The sequence below is a fragment of the Chenopodium album genome, chromosome 16 (assembly GCF_948465745.1).
Source record: "Chenopodium album chromosome 16, dcCheAlbu1.1, whole genome shotgun sequence".
In the NCBI taxonomy this organism is placed as follows: Eukaryota; Viridiplantae; Streptophyta; class Magnoliopsida; order Caryophyllales; family Amaranthaceae; genus Chenopodium; species Chenopodium album.
In genome coordinates, this window is record NC_137849.1 from 34,831,953 (window position 1) to 34,854,247 (window position 22,295).

General features: G+C 33.2%; 1 protein-coding gene and 1 pseudogene across 1 annotated transcript; one reads left to right on the forward strand and one right to left on the reverse strand.

Moving 5' to 3' along the window:
• The first annotated feature begins 3,344 nt into the window (after nt 1-3,344).
• Nucleotides 3,345-4,898, forward strand: LOC145584138 (serine/threonine-protein kinase WNK8 pseudogene; annotated as a pseudogene).
• A 1,316-nt stretch (nt 4,899-6,214) lies between these two features.
• LOC145584139 (putative serine/threonine-protein kinase WNK5) lies at nt 6,215-7,462 on the reverse strand. The gene has a single exon (XM_081641054.1). It carries the CDS (start codon nt 7,460-7,462, stop codon nt 6,215-6,217), a length of 1,248 nt encoding a protein of 415 aa, XP_081497180.1.
• Nucleotides 7,463-22,295: the final 14,833 nt, after the last annotated feature.

Sequence of the window (22,295 nt, forward strand, 5' to 3'; positions counted from 1 at the left end):
ATAATGCTTAAGCATTTAATTATCAAATAAATTAATCAATAAATCATATTCTTGCACGCAAAAGTTTAACATTTAGAATGATCGATGGAGTTCAAATTTTGATTATGATTTATGCTTTTAGGCAGCTTTACTGCATAAATATAAACTATTATTAGAGAGGTAGTTTGTAGGCATGATTTTAGTTTAGTAAGTCAATGATGTGTGCATTTGTACGATAATTAGGGTGTTTGGTGCATTTTTTTACAAATCTCAAAGGTACATAGTGCATTTGAAAGTTTTCAGGGGGCACACAGTGCATTTTTCAAAACCTCAAAGGTACACGGAACAATTTCCCTATTTTTAATGGAAAACTAGTTTAGTCCCATGCGTTGCAGGCGATGGACTAAATGAATATTATTTGTTTAAAAAAGTTGTCAATATTCTTTAATAAAAAACACTTACTCAAATAAACTCATGAATTAATTTTGAAAGAAATAATATATTCATGTAGTCTTAGAATTTAGAGGGAAAAAATAGAGAGAAAGAACATAATGATGTCAAAAATAGTTTTGGTGGAAAAAAAATTCATAAGAAGATGTCAGCAGTATACAGTGACGTATCCAGGAATTTTGAAGAGTGGGTTCGGAATCATTAAAAAATAAGATAGGCCATCCGTTTGTTAACTTTGGTGATTTCACGGTTACCAGTGCACATTCTATAACCTAATTATCTTAAGATTAATTTTGTAAAAATTATAAATAGTTGATATCATAATAATATTTTTCGAGACGAATCTGACAAGATCTCACTTGACTATATATATTTTTCGAACATATGAATCACAAAAAATGATAAAAGGAGTGTATGCGTAAATATTGTAAAATTATAAACGTTGCAATTAAAATAGAACGTACAAAGTAAAAGGGTGAAAAATTAATCATGATAAAGGTAGAATTTGTTAAATACACCCGGGTAACCGTACACTCGGCTTATTTACTCATTAAATTTTGCTCATTTTATAAATGATTTGGAAATGGTTGATAAATGATTAATGAAATTTAGATTTATATTTAAAGCGGTAATTATAAATAGGTAGTTGTAATCCAAGAAACTGATTTATCTTCTTGGGTCGGTTAGTATTTTGGTTGTTACAGAGTAGTAGTTGTTATCCAAAAAAGTGATTAGTTAGTTGCTTGACCGTTATTTAAGTAGGTTATCAAGGAATAGAAATACCTTTTTCTTAGGTTTTATTTAAAAAAAATTTTAACTAATTTTCTTTTTTGAACAAATTCTTTAATGAATTTATAAAACTTTTAATTACATTTTTTTAAATTACAATATACAATTAAGGATTTTTTTTTTTTTTTTTTTTTTTTTGTTGACTAGACTTTCATCCTTAGGTATAAAGATGAAATATACTCCCTCCGTCCCCAAAACTTTAACCCTTTTGGCCTAATTTTAGTCCCAAAATGATCGACTCATTTGCATTAAAATACCCACCAATTTACAACAATATTTGTGCAAAATTAGATTTCCCATATAAAATTTTGTTTTTTCATGTATTTTTAATACTTTATCTCTCTACTTTTTTACAAACCCTATGTAAATTTATCTTTCCAATACGTTTTTATTTCTTTTTATTTAAGTTTCTTAATAACCGCGAAATCAACCCAAAGTGTTGAAGTTTTGGGGACGGAGGGAGTACAAAATTGAAATAATTAATAATGTCCCACCCCATTTTGCGACAAGTAATAAAGAGATTAAGCCATTAAAGCATGATGATAAAATCTTATGATATGTGCGTTACTGAAAATTACTTATTCTAGCTCATTTCTTCAAAACAATAATATAGGATATTGCATTAATTAGACATTTTTTTTCTTTCAAGAATCATGCTGTTAGGAGACATTTGGTATAAGAGATGGGATTACGTGGGATAAAAAGGTGGAGTTAATAAGTGGGATAAGGATAATAATATTAGGAGTATATTTCGTTGCTTGGTATGGCGCGTATGGATTGAGGTAGATTAGATTGGGATAACTAATAAAAATACATAACTACCCTTATTATTCTATATTCACTCCATTCTTTCTCTTTCATTAGGGTAGAATTGTGTTTTACTTATTGAATTTAATCCCCATCCCTTATACCTTCTTCCAGAGTTATTATTTAAGATAACTCACTTTTTTAATTTTATACCCATCCCATCCTCCGTTATTTTAGTATTATTTATAAATAATAAGTACGGAGAATATTATACCCGGCCTTTGATTTGCCGAAGAAAGTTTACTTTAATTTAGCAGTGTAATTTATTTTAATTTTACTACCTATACTTTTAAAATTTGATATAGGTAGTAAAATAAAAATAAAATTTAGATTGGTACCAAAAATTAAAATATGCCCATTTGGTGGTATCAGACAGTCAAATTATCTTATATATATATATATATATATATATATATATATATATATATATATATATATATATATATATATATAAAATGAGAAATATGATTTTTTTTTATTTAACGTTTGAATTACTTTCTCAATATGATAAACATAAGAATATGAAGGGAGAATAATAATATAGCTTAACATTATAAATCTAGATGAAGATATGTATTAAAATAGGTATGGAGTAAGACAATTTAATTAATTAAAATTCCATCCTTATTAAATTTATATATTTTGTCAGGGAAAAATTCACCAAATATTATAAAGCGGGGTTATTATTCCTACCAATTGGGTGTAATAAATAACTTTAAAACACTTACTTTGTGATAAAAAGGAAAATAATACTCATTTATTATTGATTTTTTTTTTTCAATAATCATGTGATCAAAGATGTAGATTATATTTAATATATTTGGGCTAAGAAGCAAATAAATACGAAATGTATTATAGTTGTATTTAGTCCACGTAATAATTAGCGTACTATGATTATAATGGTGAACATATATGTATCAAAAGAGTGATTATAATTGTTGCTGAAAGATTTTGTACGAGGCTAAAGACTAAAGAGTGACTGTATGTATAAGTGTATAACTTTGTATTGATGAGTCGTCCCATTTGTAGCAGACATGACAACAGGGGATAACTAGAACTTAAACATAGGATTAAGCACTTTGCAAATTAGTCCAAATTGGGCAAAGAAATTTATTAATGTGAAAATCAAGAAATGGTATTTTCGTTTCTTGATTACCAACTTCATCCCAATTGATATAAATAGATATAAAACCATAATTCCCATTTTTATTGACACATAAAAACAAACTCTTACATTACTCACTTGAATACAAATCATCCTTGTTTACTTTCAATTTCTTTTTTTCTTCTAGTTCTATCTCTATTTGAGTTCAACAGTAATGGCTTCGAGTTCACAGGGACGTAACAATAATGATCACATCGATTTCGAGACATCTTTGAGTGGGCGATATGTAAGGTACAACACGATCATTGGAAAAGGTATTACGAAAACAGCTTACAAGGGCTTTGATAGGGCGCTTGGTATGGAAATTGCTTGGTGTAAAACAGAACTAACAGAGGATTTGTTAAAGAACATGGAATTTCTTGAGCTTTTATTGATTGAAGGTGGTCTAATGAAGTTATTAGATCATGAAAATATAGTCAAATGCTATGATTCTTGGGTTGATGAAGAAGCGAAAACCATTCACATGATTACTGAGTACTTTCCTTCAGGAAATTTGGTGCAGTATCTCAGAAATCATCATCATAATCTTGAAGGTAATGCCGCAATCAAGAATTGGTGTCGACAGATTCTGAATGCAATAGCTTATCTTCACAGTCAAACTCCTCCGATTGTACACCGTGACATTAAGGCTGAAAACGTCTTTATCAATAGGAAGACAGGCTGTGTTAAACTTGCAGATTTTAGTTTGGCGCTTAGCCTTGAACAGGGGACTAGTAATCAGAAATATGGCACACCGCGTTACATGACACCGGAAATTCATGAAGGAAATGGTTATAATCAGTTGGCTGACATATACTCTTTCGGAATGTGCGTACTAGAGATGTTCACTGGTGAACCTCCGTACAGCAACTGTAGTACACAAAGCGGGTTTTTAGCGTTGGTTGAGGCCGGTGTTGAGCCTCCAGAACTATGCAAAGTGGAAGGTGATGATGCTTTTCAGTTCATTAGTAAGTGTCTGGCTCCTGCATCTGAAAGACCCTCAGCAATTGAGCTCTTGAATGACCCGTTTCTTGCACCGAGTTTTCGAAGCATCCTAACGGCAAGATTTCTGAGTCTGGTACGCTTTGTACACAGGATATGTTCTTGCTTGTTCTGAAAGTACTCTGTACCACGATACCACCGTGTGATTTGCTACTCTATTACTTGTTATTAGTCATTCTTTTAGTTTTTTTTATTCCTTTTTAAGTCAATTTGAGTATAGAGCATATGATGCTTTTAGTGTTTTGAGTCAAAATTCTTAATTGACAGTATAATGTCACTCTTCGTCTAATTCTGTTCACTATTGCATTGTACTAGGATGTGTCAAAAGGGACTTAGTTTGTAATCAAACTTGCAAATTTTTCAATAAATATACATGCGAATAGCAGCAACATAATAATTCTGTTTTAGTTAGTTTGTTTTTTTTTTTTTTTTTTTTTTTTTTTTTTAATTCAATCCCACCCCCTGATAAATTAACCAATAATGCTGTAACAAATTTGTTTGATGTTTAATTAATGCTCCTTGCTTGCCAAAAGAAAAAGATAGAGAGAGGGGTTATGATCATATGGTAGAAATGTATTCTCTCGGGATTTGCTTGCTTCAGATTGTCACTCGCAGTGAATGGAGTGATTCGGATGAGCAAACAAAGAAGGTTGAATCTGGTGGTATGCCGGAAGCTCTAAGCAAAGTTGCATATGATCGAAAAGTGTCTGGCTCCTACTACTATTAAGTGGCCTGAGGCAGTTCTACTGTTCAACTCCTCAATGACCCATTTCTCAAAACTTTAATTGTATGACTGACTCAAACATATAGTAGTATTATTAGTTGTTATTATTTGATTAGCGTGACATAGGCACAAATTCTAAATAATAAAGATCATATGGTCTATGATTACATCTTGTTTCTATATCGCATCATTAAATAGTTTGCTTATTTAAATTTGACTTGTCCTTCTCTTTGCGCGTTATTTAGGGTAACTCTAATGATTTGAATTTAATCATGAAAAATTTGTTGAAAATCATCTTATAAAAACCAAATTTTGTTGAAAACCATCTTATAATTTTTTTTTTTTTTTTGTCAAAGCACACCTGTTTTAAAATTTTTTTTGTTGAATCCCACCACTTTTCGGATTTCGACTATTAATTGACATTTCCGACGTTGATTAACATGTGCATCTCACGTGACCCACTTAACCCCACTTTTCTATTATTTTTCCCCCTTTCCCTCCATTCATTTCCCCTTCGTCACATACATATTTCGTGCAATTGTATAAAAGGCTATAAAAACCAAATTATGATAAAAAAGAGTGACGAAGAGGGGAATGAATGGAGGGAAAGGGGGGAAAAATAAAAGAAAAGTGGAGTTAAGTGAGTCACGTGAGGTGCACATGTTAGTCAACGCCGAAAATGTAAGTAATTAGTCGGAACCTAGGGAAATGATGGGACTTAACAAAAAAAAATTTAAAACAGGTGTGCCTTAACAAAATTTTTTTAAAAACAGGTGTGTTTTGATAAAAAAAAAAATTTATAAGATGGTTTTCAATAAAATTTGGTTTTTATAAGATGGTTTTCAACAAATTTTTCTTTAATCATGTACTTATACTAGAGGAAAGCTTTTGTTACATAAAAAACTCTTATGAGAATTAAAATCAAATTATGTAGTACTTAACAACAATTAATCGACATAACGCAACTAAAATCTAGGTAGACTAACTTAAACTCAAGCAAACATATATACTTAACTAAGACTCAAAGTGTCTCTAAAGCACATTTAGTACACTAACATAAAAGAGTATCATCGAATAGTCTATTTTTATACTGAACTACAAAAGATAGAATTAAATTGATCTTAGAATTTGGCGCACCAAGAACATAATGACAGCTTCCTGTTGCCTCTTCTTCGATTCTCATCAGACCTTCCACGCTGCGACTGCTGTTGCTCTGCATCCTCGTTGTGATGGCTTCTGTTCGAGGAAGTGCTAGGAGAATCATCATTCGGTCGTCTCTCATTTCCACTTGGAGGAGCGTAATTTGATTTCTCATGTGTTCATGGAGCATCATCACTAAACCTAGACGTTTCCTCGGAAAATAAATCCTGCAGACACCAATCTTCCACAGCAACAATTGAAGGTGTGTTACTGTCACAATGTTCATACGGAAATTCTGTTATGAGTTGTTCCATATTCTCAGAAACCATCGCGATTACTTCAGCAGATGAGTCAATTTCTCCTTGAATGTTGTCCATGATATCAGGAATTGTATCAACTCCAAGCAAGAACACGAAACTTATCGTTCTAACCATATCAAGGCCATCGATAATAATCCTCAAAGTAATAGATATCGATACATCCTCTGACATTTTCCCCTGTAAACTGAATTTTTTATTTCCGCTGTCAAATTCCCTCACTACTTCTGTAGGCGGCAGTAGTATTCCAGCCACCTGATCTTGCACAGATTCTCTCAAAGTCAGATTACTAGTAGTAGTCGATGTGTCAGCAATATCGACTGCAAGTAATGGGTCCTTCAGAAGGTCCATTGCTGTCGGTCCATCTGGTGGAAGAGCAATACTCTTATAAATCAACTGCTGCAACTGAGGGTCAGTCACTCCGAGTAACCCAACAGGCTTGAAACCCATCTGAACCAGATCTCTGTCGCTTGTGCGCTCGCAGAATAGTACTTCCTTAGTCACCATCTGCGTTATGCTTATCCCAAACGAATATATATCAGTCCAAATTGCTGGTGTACTCCCCGATTCAAAAATCTTTGCAATTCCCAAGTCTCCTAGTTTGATCGTGCTTGTGTTACCTTGAACAAATACGTTATTACACATAACATCACGGTGAGTAATAGGCGGATTATGAGTATGAAGATAATGTAACGCGCTTAGAATTTGGTTACACCAATTCTTGATTGCCGTATTACCCACAAGATTATGTACATGTTCCCTACTGTAGTCTGTCAGATTTCCGGAAGAACAATACTCAGTAATCATGTTGACGACTTTCTGGTGATCATCAATCCAGTAATGGTAGCATTTCGTAATGTTATTGTGGTCTAATGACCTCAATAATTCCGGTTCAGCACATAATTCCTCAAGATTTTCATAAGACTCTTCTTTTCCTGGTGGTAATTTCACTTTACTCCAAGCTATTTCAGTACCATAACGCCTATCGAACCCCTTGTAAACTTTTTTTGACCAGCCTTCTCCTATGAATATTTCGTACCTTGTGAATCGCCTTGTCGGATCTGTCTCCATAACTGTATAATCGTAGGCTTGTGAACTCGAAGCTGCCATTACTAACCAAGCTGTAATTAGAAACAACAGAACAGTTCACAGAGCAAAGTAAAGAATATTTTTGATAAATTTTTTGGATAAAAATGAAGGGATAATTTTGAAGAAGAAACAAAATAATAGAAATGGATTGATGAAATATTTATAGTGGTAGTTATTAAGTTCATAAGTTGTTAGTTTTGTAGGGGATATCAGTTAAGTCGATTATAAAGATCAAGAAACTTGTAATGGGGTTTCTTGGATTTTTTTTTTTTTTTATTTATAAAATAGATTTCTTTGGAAAATTAATACAGTACGTAAGATTTTGTTTGAAATCAGTTCAAATTTTTTTTCATAAATACTTTGGAAAATTAATACAATAAAATGTAGCTAGCTTTCAACTTTTTAACAATATATAATATGGAATGTATAATGAAACTACAAAAATTTACTAGCAATAATAAGGTGTTACATTGCCACGATATTAAAATTAGAATTTAAAATTAAACTGTGTTATTAATCAGTATATATTAATTAGCCTTCTATCCCGTGTAATGCACGGATTGTTTATAAATATACATTATATATATATATATAGAGCAAGATTCATGTAAGAACCCTCCTCTATATAAGAACCCATAATATATAAGAACCCATCTGGGCCGTAGGATGAGATTTAATCAACCGCTGAAATTGCCCTTAGTATAATGGCATTTTTGTAATATCATGTTTTTGATACTCCCTTTCTCATCTTCCTCTTTCACGTTTTAATGAACCCCAAAATCTTCTCTCTCCTATATTTTTCTCTCTCATAATTTTCTAAGCTTTCTCTCTCCTATTTTTCATGTGATTCTACCGTAAATCATTGTAAGTTTATCAATTTGATCAAATTTCTTTGTATATTTTGATTATTTTGGATGTATGGTTTCTTAGCATTTGTTTATTTTTCAATTTTCGATTGGATATGTTGATTATTTATGCTGAGTTTGCAATTATTTTGCAAAATTATTCGTTTCTTTCATCATATTTTCGATTTTCTGGTGTTTTTTTGCGATTTTTTTTATTACTTTTCAGTTTCTATTAATGGCAATTATTTTGCTACATTTGTGTTCGATATTTTTAGCCGAAATCTTTGTACTTTTACAAATCTTTTCTACAAAATTGCGATTTTAATCAATTTTTTCGATTATTAGTGGTACGTTGTTTTTTTTATTGCTATTATGATTGCTAATTTGGATTATTATTGTGATTATTAGCCTCATATAAACATTTTCTTAGCTAATGTTTGTGTTCAATTGTGTTATAATTATGTTAATTTTTTTTTTCGATTTTTGTTCCCGTTTCAATGATTATTTTCAACTATCTGTTGGAAGATGTTATGAAAAGGGTCACACAAATTTGACATATGTGCTTGTCATGTAAAGGCTGCATACATATCTGCTTGTCATTGTACAAATGTCTCCAGCACTTGAGTAATAATTTATATATATATAATTCTAATAAATTATGCATCTCTAATTTTCTAAGAATGTGCTTTATGTTTCATTGGTCCAATTGCTTTTGTGATTTTTAATTGTTCAATTTAACTTGCTTCGGTTTTGTTTGAGGAGAGAGAGCATTAATTAGAACATAAGCAGATTTTTCAGAAAAAAAAAAAAGAACATTAGTAGAAAATTTGGTGGATTATTTATCTTTGTAATCGTACAAGTAAGATGACATGCACCTAATTAAATATTCTCAATCCCTTAAGTTTGTTCTGCATAGGAGCTTTGTCAATGGTTAGACATAATTGGACTAATGCCATCAATCCATCATGCTAGATTGCTAGGTTGGAATTGAACAACCACGTTTAAGCTGTATATATTGCCTCACTTCCTGTATATGTCTATGTCTCTAAGAGACTGAACCTTGGCTACTGCCTACTCCATAAGAGTCTTGAGTTTTAGTTGAACTACCAAAAAGAGATGTATTACATATGTACACACCTGCAATTCATTGTAAAATTAAAAGTTCCATGTAACATGAAAATAGTTTCCAGGTCACTTTTATTAAGAATGCAGTATGATTTGCAACTACTTAGTACCTATAGGTTTGACATCTTAATATTCCCAAAACTAATCTACTCTTCCATGGTGGCTAGAATGTCACTTCCTTGCACATGCCCTAGGATTGGCCACAAAAATGCATAAGCCATGCAGTTCACTCTTATTTTGCCCATGTATGTATGTAAAGTTGTTTATGGAGCTGTGTAGAGTGTGTAATCCGATCCTTTGTTTAGCAACTAATGATGACATCAAAAACTGAGTTCAAGTAGTAAGAATGTAAGTTCGTTGCATTCTACATTGTTGGTTTACTAGATAGTATTGTAACTTGTGCAATAGCTTCCTAAAAATTTTGTTAGAACGAGTGGCCTAGAATACATATTATATTGTGACATTAAGCTCATAGATGGAGAAGGTATGGCTTGGAAAGTACATCTAAATTACATATTTCCTTAGTTTAAATGTTTTTATATACATTAACCTACTAGCTCAACGGCTAGAGCATTGTGCAAATGCACAAACGATGTGGGTTCAAATCCCACGTAGGTTCATTTGTGAAATGTGGAGACAAGAGTTTTGTATAAGAGTTTAGCAGTAGCACGTATAGCTTTCATAATACTTAGGCCTTGTTCTTTTGAGCTTCTGGGCAGAGCAGAGCAGAGTAGAGGGGTCAGCAGAGCAGAGCAGATTAAATTTTAACAGAGCAGAGTAGAGCAGATTTCAAGATAGCAGAGCAGAGCAGATTTCAACATTATTATCAATACTATTACTAATGTTATTATTATTAATTTTGTTGTTGTTGTTGTTGTTGTTGTTGTTATTACTATTATTATTATTATTTTTATTATTACTATTATTACTATTACTATTACTATTATTACTATTATTATTATTATTATTACTATTATTAATGTTATTATTATTAATGTTATTATTATTATTATTATTATTATTATTATTACTATTATTATTAATATTATTATTTTATCACAAAAAATAAAGTCATACAATCTACAATAAATTAGTGGGAAGCCGAAATACAATCTGGGCCCCCACTCCTCTATCTACAATAAAGTCATACTATTATTAATGTTATTATTATTAATGTTATTATTATTAATGTTGTTGTTATTACTATTACTATTACTATTACTATTACTATTACTATTACTATTACTATTACTATTACTATTACTATTACTATTACTATTACTAAGTGCATATACCATTGATTTAGGTGAGTGAAAACATAAATATATGTATACCATATTTAACATATGTTAATAGTAGAAAGATAAAAGACAACGGTTTACTTATATTTATTTCACAAAAATTTTAAAATAAAATGATTTAATGATTAATAATGATTTTACTTATAAATTTGTCTTAATCATATATTTTATACCCTAAATATAAAAATGATATACAAAGTACTACTTGAAAACAACCTCTCTTTTTTAATTCTTAAATTGTATGGAAAGATTTGAAAAATAATTCAACTCAATGAACTAACAATCAATACCCACATACATATAATGTTTCTACACATTGTGATTCTAATATCAAATGTTTATAAAAGAAATTGTTATTAATTTTTATTATTATTATTTATGTTTTTTTAAAGAATTTTTATAATTATTAGAAATTATTAATTAATAATATTATTAAATATTAATTCTTAATAGTTTGAATTATTAAATATTAATAATGATAACTATTATTATTAATTATTATTATGATTAATAAATATTAATTATCACTAATATTAATAATTATTAAAATTATTTTATTAATAATTATTATAATTATTCAAAATAATAAATTATTATCATCAATACAATATTAATTATTATTATTATTATTGAATATTAATTATCATTATTATTATTAATTATTATTTTAAAATAGAGCAGAGCACAGCAGTGCAAAGCAGAGCAGATTTCTTTTGAGCAAAGCAGAGCAGAGCAGATTTGATTTAAGCAGAGCAGAGCAGAGCAGCTCTAAAGAACGGGGCCTTAATCATTTAGAGCCAATGTTTTGTTTATATAACTTGGTGTTAATTTGACTTAACTTTTATGATTTTAGTAGTTATTTTTAAAGATAACCTATGTAGGATTTGAACCTACATCCTCTATGCATTTGCATAGTGCTCTACCCACTTGAGCTAATAGGTTTTAGCGTACCTAACAATAACCCTATGTTCTTAATTATTTTTCTTATGGTTTGATTTTTTTGCCTATGTTCTAAACTTTTCTGCCTATGTTCAAAAGTTTTCTGCCTATGTTCTAAAGTTTTCTACATGTCCTAAATTATTTTGCCTATATTTTAAAGTTTCTTGCCTATGTTCTAAATTATTTTTCCTATGCTCTAATTTTTTTTACATATGTTCTAAAGATTTTTGCTTATGTTCTAAATTTTTTCCTACGTTCTAACTTTTTAAGTTCTTAATTTATTTTCCTATGTTCTAATATTATCTACCTATGTTCTAAATTATCTTTCCTATGTTCTAAAATATTTTTGCTTATGTTCTAATGTTTTCTACCTATGTTCTAAATTATTTTTCCTATGTTCTAAAGTTTTCTACCTATGTTCTAAATTATTTTACCTATGTTCTAATTTTTTTTCCCTATGTTCTAAATTTTTTCCTATGTTTTAATTTTTTTTTTTTTTTTCTGATGTTCTAATTTTTTCCTATGTTCTAAACATGTGTTATAAATGTATAATTTAAATTTTTCAGCCTATATATGTTCTAAATTTTTGTCTATGCTATAAATTATCCTATATTCTAAATTTATTTTTCCTATGTTATAAATTAATATCCTATGTTCTAAACTTATGTTCAATTTTTTTTTTCGTCCTATGTTCTAAATTTTTTTATCTATGATAAAACATGAACAATAGAGCATAATAGAACATACTTTAGAAAAGTAATAAACATACTTTTAACACAATCTTAGATAATAATAAGAAGAAGCATATGATATAGGAAAAATTGCAAATAATAATATAACCTTTGGCCCATTCTTTTATAAATATACAACTTTTGGATTATACATTAATATTACAACCTTTAGGGGATATTGAATTTAATTAGGCAAAAAAAACTTGTAACCTTCTAAACCGGTTACCATGACACGTGTCGTCATGTAATTGGTTTTGAATTTAAATAAAATTAAAAAATAGGTTTTAACATTTAATAACTTTTAATTTTTTTTGATAAAAAAAGAAAATCCAATCTGCCACCACCACCACCTCTCCCCCTCCCCTGCACGCAGCCCCCTTCCCCCACCAAAGAACCGACCGTTCGCCTGAAAACCTGTAACACCCCCCAAATCTCCCTTTATGGAAATACCAGTATAATACGTATAATTATATCGTAGAGATAGAATTGGGCGTGTTACCGCCGCGTGATTACGCAATGCTACTCAAACCTACCAAATAAATCAATACTTTGCAGCGGAAACTTCAAAACCTTTCTTTATTAATAATAACTATAAATAGAAATCAATGTCATAAGTACTCAAATTAAATACAAGACCAAAACTCCTAATATAGTGGAAACCAAATTCCGGGACACCAGTGCATCAATTTATTCACTCCACCTGAAAATAACACTACTTACCATTATGGTAAACAGGGGTGAACCAAAACAAATAAGAAGTACGGGTTAGCAAAATATGCTAAGTACGATAAGTGTAAGATAATTAAACTCAATTTATTTACAAACATGCTTTTGAAATCAATTCCAATAGTTAATTCAATAACTCCAAACTCATGATTCAAAACCGATTCTCAATATTCCAATATCAATAATCAATAAAACCAATACCAATTATTTTGAAACCAATTCCTCGTATTAAAACCAATTCCTTAATAATAAACCAATTAAACCAATTAAACCAATTCCTCTCCCAAGTGTGCACACCCCCCAGGCTAGTCTCCTTATGTAACAAGGCTATTCTTGAGGAAAGACCCGGTCATACAAAGTCCAAGGCCTTATCAATAAACCAAATCCGAATAGTGGGATTACTAACATGCTTATAAAGCATAAATAATAAATTTAATTCAATGATTCCATAAATCCTCTTTTAAATCCAATAATTCCAAATAATTCAAACTCTTTTATTAAATTCAACATGCTTCCAATATCAAACCTTTTTAAAACATGAATAATAATTTTAATCATTCAAAACATGATATAAAATTAATGCCTCAATTTAATTATTAAAACCAATCATTTAAACATACTTTTATTTCATAAATCATAATTCAATTCAATTTAATTCAACATCACAAACCATTCAAACATGTTTATTCAACCAATCACTTTCAAGGTATCTAGCCACCTAACGTACCTTGATTCTTGCTTAGCCAAAAACACCTCAAAAGAACCCTCAAGTAGCTTGATCAAAAACACCCTACAAATAAATATAACCTTAATCAATATAAGGTTAACAAATAATCACAAATCATTAAATTAAAACCTCCCAACTATATGTACATGAACCTTAAAATTATTTTCTCAAGAACATAATTAAAAATCTGATTTTTATTTAGTTAAAACCATTTATTATAATTTTATAAGCTCCCCATAATATAAATAGTTAATCAAATAAGAAGAAAGGAGAAAAGAAAATAAAACTGAAGAAGAGAAGAGCAAAGGGGTGACGGCAGCAGGTGGCTGCCGCGACTGGTGGTAGTCGTAGGCGGCGGCAGGTGGCGCCGGAGTGGTGGCTGGGGTGGTGCTCGGTGGTGGCGCAAAGGAGGAGAAAGAAAATAAGAAAAAGAGAAAAGAAAAGAAGAGAAAATGATGAGAGAATTTAAGAAAAAATTATGAGAATTGTGTGAGTGTTTGATCATGAAATAAAAGGGTATTTATAGGCTAGCATATGTATGAATTATGGTAGGAAAATGTATGAAGAATTATGGTAAGTAGGGTTTAAGGGATTACTTGGAGAGGTGAACAAAAGAATTAAGGAAGGTTTTAATATCAAGGTAATTGTGTTTAATTGAATATGGAAGGTATGTATGTCATGAAAATTTATATGGTAAGAGGGATTACTTGGAGAATAATCAAGGAGGATATAAGGTAGGAAAATAAGATGGCCAAATATTCAAGAGATGGAAAAATAGAATTAAGGAAAATAAAAGATTTTAAGGGAATAATTAAAAATACAAATTACCAAAACAATTTTGAGAAAATCCACTTGGGGTGGCCGAAATTTTTGAGCTTTCCTAAGCTCATATTTTCGGCCCTCCTCTTTAGTATTTAGGAAATTATTTTACTAGTTTTAAGGAATAAAAAATAATTGTGTAAATAATATTTATTGTATAAAATAATTAATTAATAAAATACCAATTATTCACCAAATAATTTAACTAATAAAATAAGATTTTCACACTAGGAAATCCGAAATTATTAGTCCATTAAATGGGATTTTCGGACCTTATTAAAATAAGAATAAAATATAGCTTTTGCCTTAATTAAAATATTCGAAATATATAAATAATCCGGTTTTTAAAATAAATAAATGGATAATAAATCTTATCCAAAATAATAATTTGTTTTTAAAATACTTTTGGCGCCAAAATTCAAATATCATTTTGGCTCCAAGATTTAAATAGTAAGTTGAATTACTAAAATACCCTTTTTAGAAAATAATAATTAATTAATTAATTAGGAAAATACGTATGAAAATACGGGGTATTACAGTCTACCCCCCTTAAAATAAGTTTCGACCCGAAACTTAGTCAAAAGAAATGAAAATCATTTTGAAATTATTGGTTTATGCACATCCTAACTTGACTCAAGACTCCAACTATACTCAAATAAGACTTGAAACCACTCGAAAAGCAGACGCCCGAAACTCTATCGCCCTCTACCCCCCTTAAAAGGAGTTACGCCCCCGTAACTCGACCACTAACCTTAGGCAAACAGCTCTGGGTAGCGTTTCCTCATATCAGCCTCAGCTTCCCATGTAGCCTCTTCAGTTTTCTGGTTTGACCACAACACTTTCACAATGCTCACATCCTTGTTCCTTTTTCTCCTTACCTTAGAGTCAAGAATCTTTACTGGTCTTTCCTCATAAGTCAAATTCTCATCCATCTCAATAGTTTCTGGTTGTAACACATGTGTCACGTCCGGAATGTACTTTCGAATTTGGCTCACATGGAAGACATTGTGAACCCTTTCTAGCTCATTAGGCAAATCCAACTGATAAGCCACTTTTCCCACTTTCTTGATGATCTCATATGGCCCTATGTACTTTGGTCTTAGCTTTCCCTTCTTTCCAAACCTCATCACCCATTTCATGGGTGAAATTTTCAACAAAACTTTCTCTCCTACTTCATATTCCTCTTCCCTCCTTTTCAAATCAGCATAAATTTTCTGTCGATCTTGGGCTGCTTTAATCTTTTCTTGGATCAATTTGACCTGCTTCACTGTATCCTCAATCATATCTGGTCCAAGAACCATAGTCTCACTTATGTCATTCCAACACACTGGGCTTCTACACTTCCGACCATATAATGCTTCAAACGGTGTCATTCCAATGCTTACATGGTAACTGTTGTTGTAAGAGAAAATTATCAAATCCAGGTGGTCTTCCAAGACCCTTGATACTCCATCACACAAGCTCTCAACATGTCCTCCAATGTCTGAATCGTTCTTTCCGTTGGACCATCTGTCGCTGGGTGAAACACTGTGCTCATTAGCAACTTAGTTCCCATCGCCTTTTGCAAACTTTGCCAAAAGTTAGATAAAAAGCTTGAATCTCTATCCGAAATGATATCCGTGGGTACCCCATGGTACTTCACCATAAACTTCACATATGCTCTTCCCAACTGATCCATGGTCCAAGTACTTCTCATGGGTATGAACGCTACTGACTTCGTCAACCTGTCCACTATTACCCAAATAGTGTCATTCCCTGCCTTGGTCTTTGGAAAGGCTCCCACAAAATCCATAGAAATCGAATCCCATTTCTACTTGGGCACCTCCAAGGATTGGACCTTTCCTTGAGGCCTGCGATGCTCAATTTTCACCTTCTGACATGTCAAACACTTAGCCACAAATTCAGCCACTTCTCTCTTCATATTAGGCCACCAAAAAGTCTTGTTCATGTCCTTATACAACTTATCCCCTCTAGGATGCATTGAATAAGGAGAATTATGGGCCTCCTCCATCAATCTTTGCTTCAGATCACCGCGATTCTACGGTACACACCATCTCCCCTTAAATCAAATACTCTCCTCATCACCAATGGTGAAATCCAAAACTTCTCCTTCATCAATCTTCTTCTTTATTGCTTTTAAATTCTCATCTTCCAATTGACTTCCCCTTATCTCATCATAAATGGATGGTTGAACCACCAAGGCATTCAACATCCTAGCCACTTCACCATGCTCCACCACCTCCAAGTTTAACTTCCGAAATTCCACACACAACTGATCCGGTACTACCATCACATTCACCGTATGTTTTGACTTTCTGCTCAAAGCATCTGCCACCATATTAGCCTTTCCCTCATGATACTGAATATCCAATGTATAATCACTTATATACTCCAACCATCGTCTCTGCCTCCCATTCAAGTGTGTTTGGGTGAAAATGTACTTCAAACTCTTATGGTCTGTGAAAATTCTACAAGTCACCCCATACAAGTAATGTCTCCAAATTTTCAAGGCAAACACTATTGCAGCTAACTCCAAATTGTGGGTTGGGTAATTCCCTTCATGAACCTTCAACTGCCTCAAGGCATACGCAATCACTCTTCGATTTTGCATCAACACACATCCCAATCCCAACTTCGACGCATCACTATACACGTCATATAAATCACTTCCATCAGACAAAGCCAGCATAGGTAATGTGGTTAACCTTTCTTTCAAGATCTTAAATGCCTCATCACACTCTGGAGTCCATAAAAACTTATGCTCCTTTTTCATAAAACTTGTCATGGGCTTAGAAATCCTTGAAAAATCCTTCACAAAGCTTCTGTAATAGCCTGCTAAACCCAATAAACTCCTTACATCCGACACATTCTTTGGGGTTGGCCAATCACTCACAGCCCGAATCTTGCTTGGGTCCACTGAAACTTCGTCCTTGGAAATCACATGGCCCAAAAATGCTACTTCTTCCAACCAAAACTCACACTTAGACAACTTGGCATACAACTGATGCTCCCTTAAACATAATAACACTTGTCTCAAATGCTCCTTATGTTCTTCTTCATCCTTTGAATAGACCAAAATATCGTCAATAAACACTACCAAAAACTTGTCCAAGTATGGCCTGAAAATCCTATGCATCAAATGCATGAACACTGCAGGTGCATTGGTCAAACCAAATGGCATAACTGTAAACTCATAGTGACCATAACGGGTCTTGAAAGCACTCTTTACAATATCTTGCTCCGCAATTCTCAACTGGTGATAACCCGATCTCAAATCTATCTTTGAGAATACCCCTGCTCCTTTCAACTGGTCAAACAAATCATCGATCCTTGCATTGGTAATGGATACTTATTTTTTACTGTCACCTTATTCAACTCTCGGTAATCAATACACAACCTCATACTTCCATCCTTCTTCTTTACGAATAATATTGGGGCTCCCCAGGGTGATGAACTAGGCCTAATATAACCTTTCTCCAACAAATCATCCAACTAGGTCTTCAACTCCCTCAACTCGGCTGGAGCCATCCTATATGGAGCCTTAGAGATAGGTCCAGTTCCAGGCAATAGGTCAACAGTAAACTCAACATCCCTTACTGGCGGCATACCCGGAATCTCGTCTGGAAATACATCTGGAAACTCATCTACCATCGGAATACTCTCATCACCATTATTTTCCTCACTTCCAACCTCTAAAACACTACACAAGAATAAAGGATAACCCTTCTTAACCAGCTTCCGTAGTTGCATTGCAGACACAATTCTCGACCCTGCGCTTTTCCCTTCCTTTTTGTATACCACCTCGGTCTTACTTGGGCTAGTGAAGGTGACCTTTTCAGCCGCACAATTGATCCTTGCCTCATACTTTCCCAACCAATCCATACCTAGAATTACATCGAAATCATTCAAATCGAACTCGATCAAATCTGCCAGAAATTCTACCCCAGAGATGGAAATAGGCACACTCAAAAACAATCTCGAACAACTCCTCACTTTCCCAGACGGGATAGACACATCTAGAGAAACTGACTCAGGACTCTCTAAACCGAGACTCCTAACTACTTTCTTACAAATAAAAGAATGCGATGCCCCTGAATCAAACAAGACTCTCACAGGAGCATAACTTATAAAGAAAACACCAATTACCACATCATTAGCAGACTCAGCCTGACGGCTATTCATCACGAACACACGACCCTTTGGGGAACCTCCCGCGCCGCTACTGGTTCCAACCTTGGTTGTAGGTCCACTAGACCGAGGTGGTTTGCTAGGTGCACTAGACTCTTTCACCTTCCCAGACTTAACATCAGCTTCCTTCTTGAAACACTCGTACTCACGGTGTCCTAACTTCTGGCTGTAACGACAAGTTACCGGGTTTCCCTCACAGTCCTTCCCTGGGTGGCCTTTCTCACACCGCTTGTAGAAATACCTCCTCTTGGGTTTCTCACCCCTTTGGTTCCCATTCCCTTTATGGTTGGACGACTGGCCTCCATTCCCCTTCACAAAGTTTCCCTTGTTGTCCCTCCTATCACCAGAATTCCCTTGGTAATTCCCATTAGGCTTGTGCCTTTTTTCACCCCCGTGAAAGGAGTCTGGGTTCTTCCTTTTCTCTCCTACCTGATCCATCTCTTTCCCCTTAATTCCGTACAGATGGGTTGCACGGCCATAAACTTCATCTAGGGTCTCAAAGGTCACTCCCCCTAGCTTCCCTTGGAGGGTCAAGGTTAGGCCTTGCTCAAATCGCTGAGCTTTGATGGTTTCAGTAAGGATTACTTCTGGGGCAAACCTCATCAGCTCAATGAACTTGTTGTAGTATTCATTGATTGACATGTTTCCCATTCTCAGGTTGGTAAACTCCATGCACTTCTGCTTTCGAAGGTAGGAAGGGTAAAACTTTTCTCCCAAGGCTTCCTTAAACTCATCCCACTGAAAGTTTGGCTTTTTCAACAACTAACCTTTTCTTTGGGCCCACCATAAATTAGCTTCCTCCCTCAAGTAGTAAACCCCATTGTTCACCTTCAGCTTACTTGGGCAATTGATAACATCAAACAACTTATCAAACTCCCTAATCCAGTTTCAAGGCTGGCTGGGTCCTCCCTTCCCAAGTAAACAGGTGGCTTAGCTGCAGCTACCCTCTTAAAGACTTCACTAAAAGAATCAAGCTTGGGATTTCGGTGTTCCCTTTTCACCACTTTCGTGATGTTCTCAGTAATATTGGCTAACTGCTTAAGGATCTTCCCAACTTTGGAATCAGTGCGTTTACTCCTTAATTGATCCCTTATTCTTGGAGACATATTTCCTGGGTTTAATTATCACACTTTGAAAATTAAAACAAGTTTTATCATGTAAGCATTTAATTCACTTAACAACATAGAGAAATTTCAAATAATTCATTTTATTTCATTAATAGTTAATTAAAACACAACTTTTTCATTTAGGAAAATTATTTTGACATTAAACAAAACCATAGTTAAAAAAAAATCAATCAATCAAATAACACTATGAGCATAACCATCTTCAATAGGATCGTAATCCGGATCCTCACTTCTATTACTTGGTTCGGCCATGAGAGTTGGGTTATAACCACTATAGCTTGGAATAATGCCTGATGAGCTTGACCCAGATTTACTTATATTTCTGTCCGGGCTAGGAGTTTAACTTGGGCTTTTTATTGGGCTTACATCCCCACGAGGTTGGCTTGAAGAAGCTTTGGGGTTTTGGGCTCTTTCTTTTGCAGTTTGAGAATGAGTTCTAGGCCATTTTGCAACATGGAAATGGACTTTTGGGCTAGGTTGTTCTGAAGATTCATAGCTTGGAGTTTGGCTAAGAGAACGGTAATGCTTGCTCCTACCAAGAGGTGGTATGGACTCATCACTAGATTCCACATAATCATGTCGCTTCTTTGGGTATGAAAAAGGTACTTGGGCATTTAAGAAGTACATTTGGTCATTAGGTCCAAAGGTTCAATCTTTTAGGATCGTGCGAATTTTCACAGCTTTCCTCCTAGGTTCATACTTGCGCTCCACATAGTGCAAGTCCCTCTTAAAGCTAGACATGGTTGCCAATCACTTCCCTTCATGATGATGCTTCTCATTCCATATTGTTCCATCTTCCTTGATCATATCCCCATATTTGTCAAAGAGAGGTTGGTATTTCTTAATCCTAGGTAAATGGGCTAAAGCCAAAAGGACCATCCAAGGTTGTTGGGTCAAGGCTTCCTCACCATACTTCTCATAAAGGGTCAAGGCCAAAGTACAAATTCCAGTCATGAACTCACTAACTGTGACTCCACTATATTTCAAGTAATGAATGTCAAAATATTTATGTCTCATTTGATCAATCTTTTCCATCTGTTTCACACACACATGCAAAACAATTAATTAAATGCCAAATACCACAAACAATCCAATTCAAAATCCATTTGCAATAAGCAATTCATAACTCGATAAACCAAGTATAACTCAAAATCATCCAACCATGGGTAATACTCCAATATTTCGGACCCCCTTATACTCACTTCAAGGTGTTTTAACACCAACTTTAATGCATACATAATCGCATACTCAAGTTTCAAATAATTTCAATTCTTTTTATTTTCGAAAATAATAAATATGTACTTGAATCAAGATTAAAGGACGGTCAAGCCCGCGTCTCCCAGGAAAGTTACCTACGACGTTGAGGCGAGCCTTTCCTAGACAGAGAGTCGTACCCATTATAGACCTCCGTAGAGAACTCAAGAATCCTTTTCTCCTTCATCTTTCCATAAATAGGAAAATAGTTTTTAAGTAAAATAAGGCTTTTGACTCACACACAAATGTGAAACTCTATCTATCCTATACGCCCTCTTAAGTCTACCCACAATTTTAATTACTATTCCAATTTTAATCTTTTTAGGACCTTGAAAGTTGATACCACATTGTAACACCACCAAATCTCCCTCTACAGAAATACCAGTATAATACGTATAATTATACCGTAGAGATAGAATTGGGCGTGTTACCGCCGCGTGATTACGCAAGGCTACTCAAACTTACCAAATAAATTAATACTTTGCAGCGGAAACTTCAAAACCTTTCTTTATTAATAATAACTATAAATAGAAACCAATGTCATAAGTACTCAAATTAAATACAAGACCAAAACTCCTAATATAGTGGAAACCAAATTCCAGGAATGCTTAAAAATAACACTACTTACCATTATGGTAAACAGGGCGAACCAAAACAAATAATAAGTACGGGTTAGCAAAATATGCTAAGTATGATAAGTGTAAGATAATTAAACTCAATTTATTTGCAAACATGCTTTTGAAATCAATTCCAATAGTTAATCCAATAATTCCAAACTCATGATTCAAAACCGATTCTCAATATTCCAATACCAATAATCAATAAAACCAATACCAATTATTTTAAAACCAATTCCTCAATAATAAACCAATTAAACCAATTCCTCTCCCAAGTGTGCACACCCCCCAAGCTAGTCTCCTTATGTTACAAGGCTATTCTTGAGGAAAGACCCGGTCATACAAAATCCAAGGCCTTATCAATAAACCAAATCCGCATAGTGGGATTACTAGCATGCTTATAAAGCATAAATAACAAATTTAATTCAATGATTCCATAAATCATCTTTTAAATC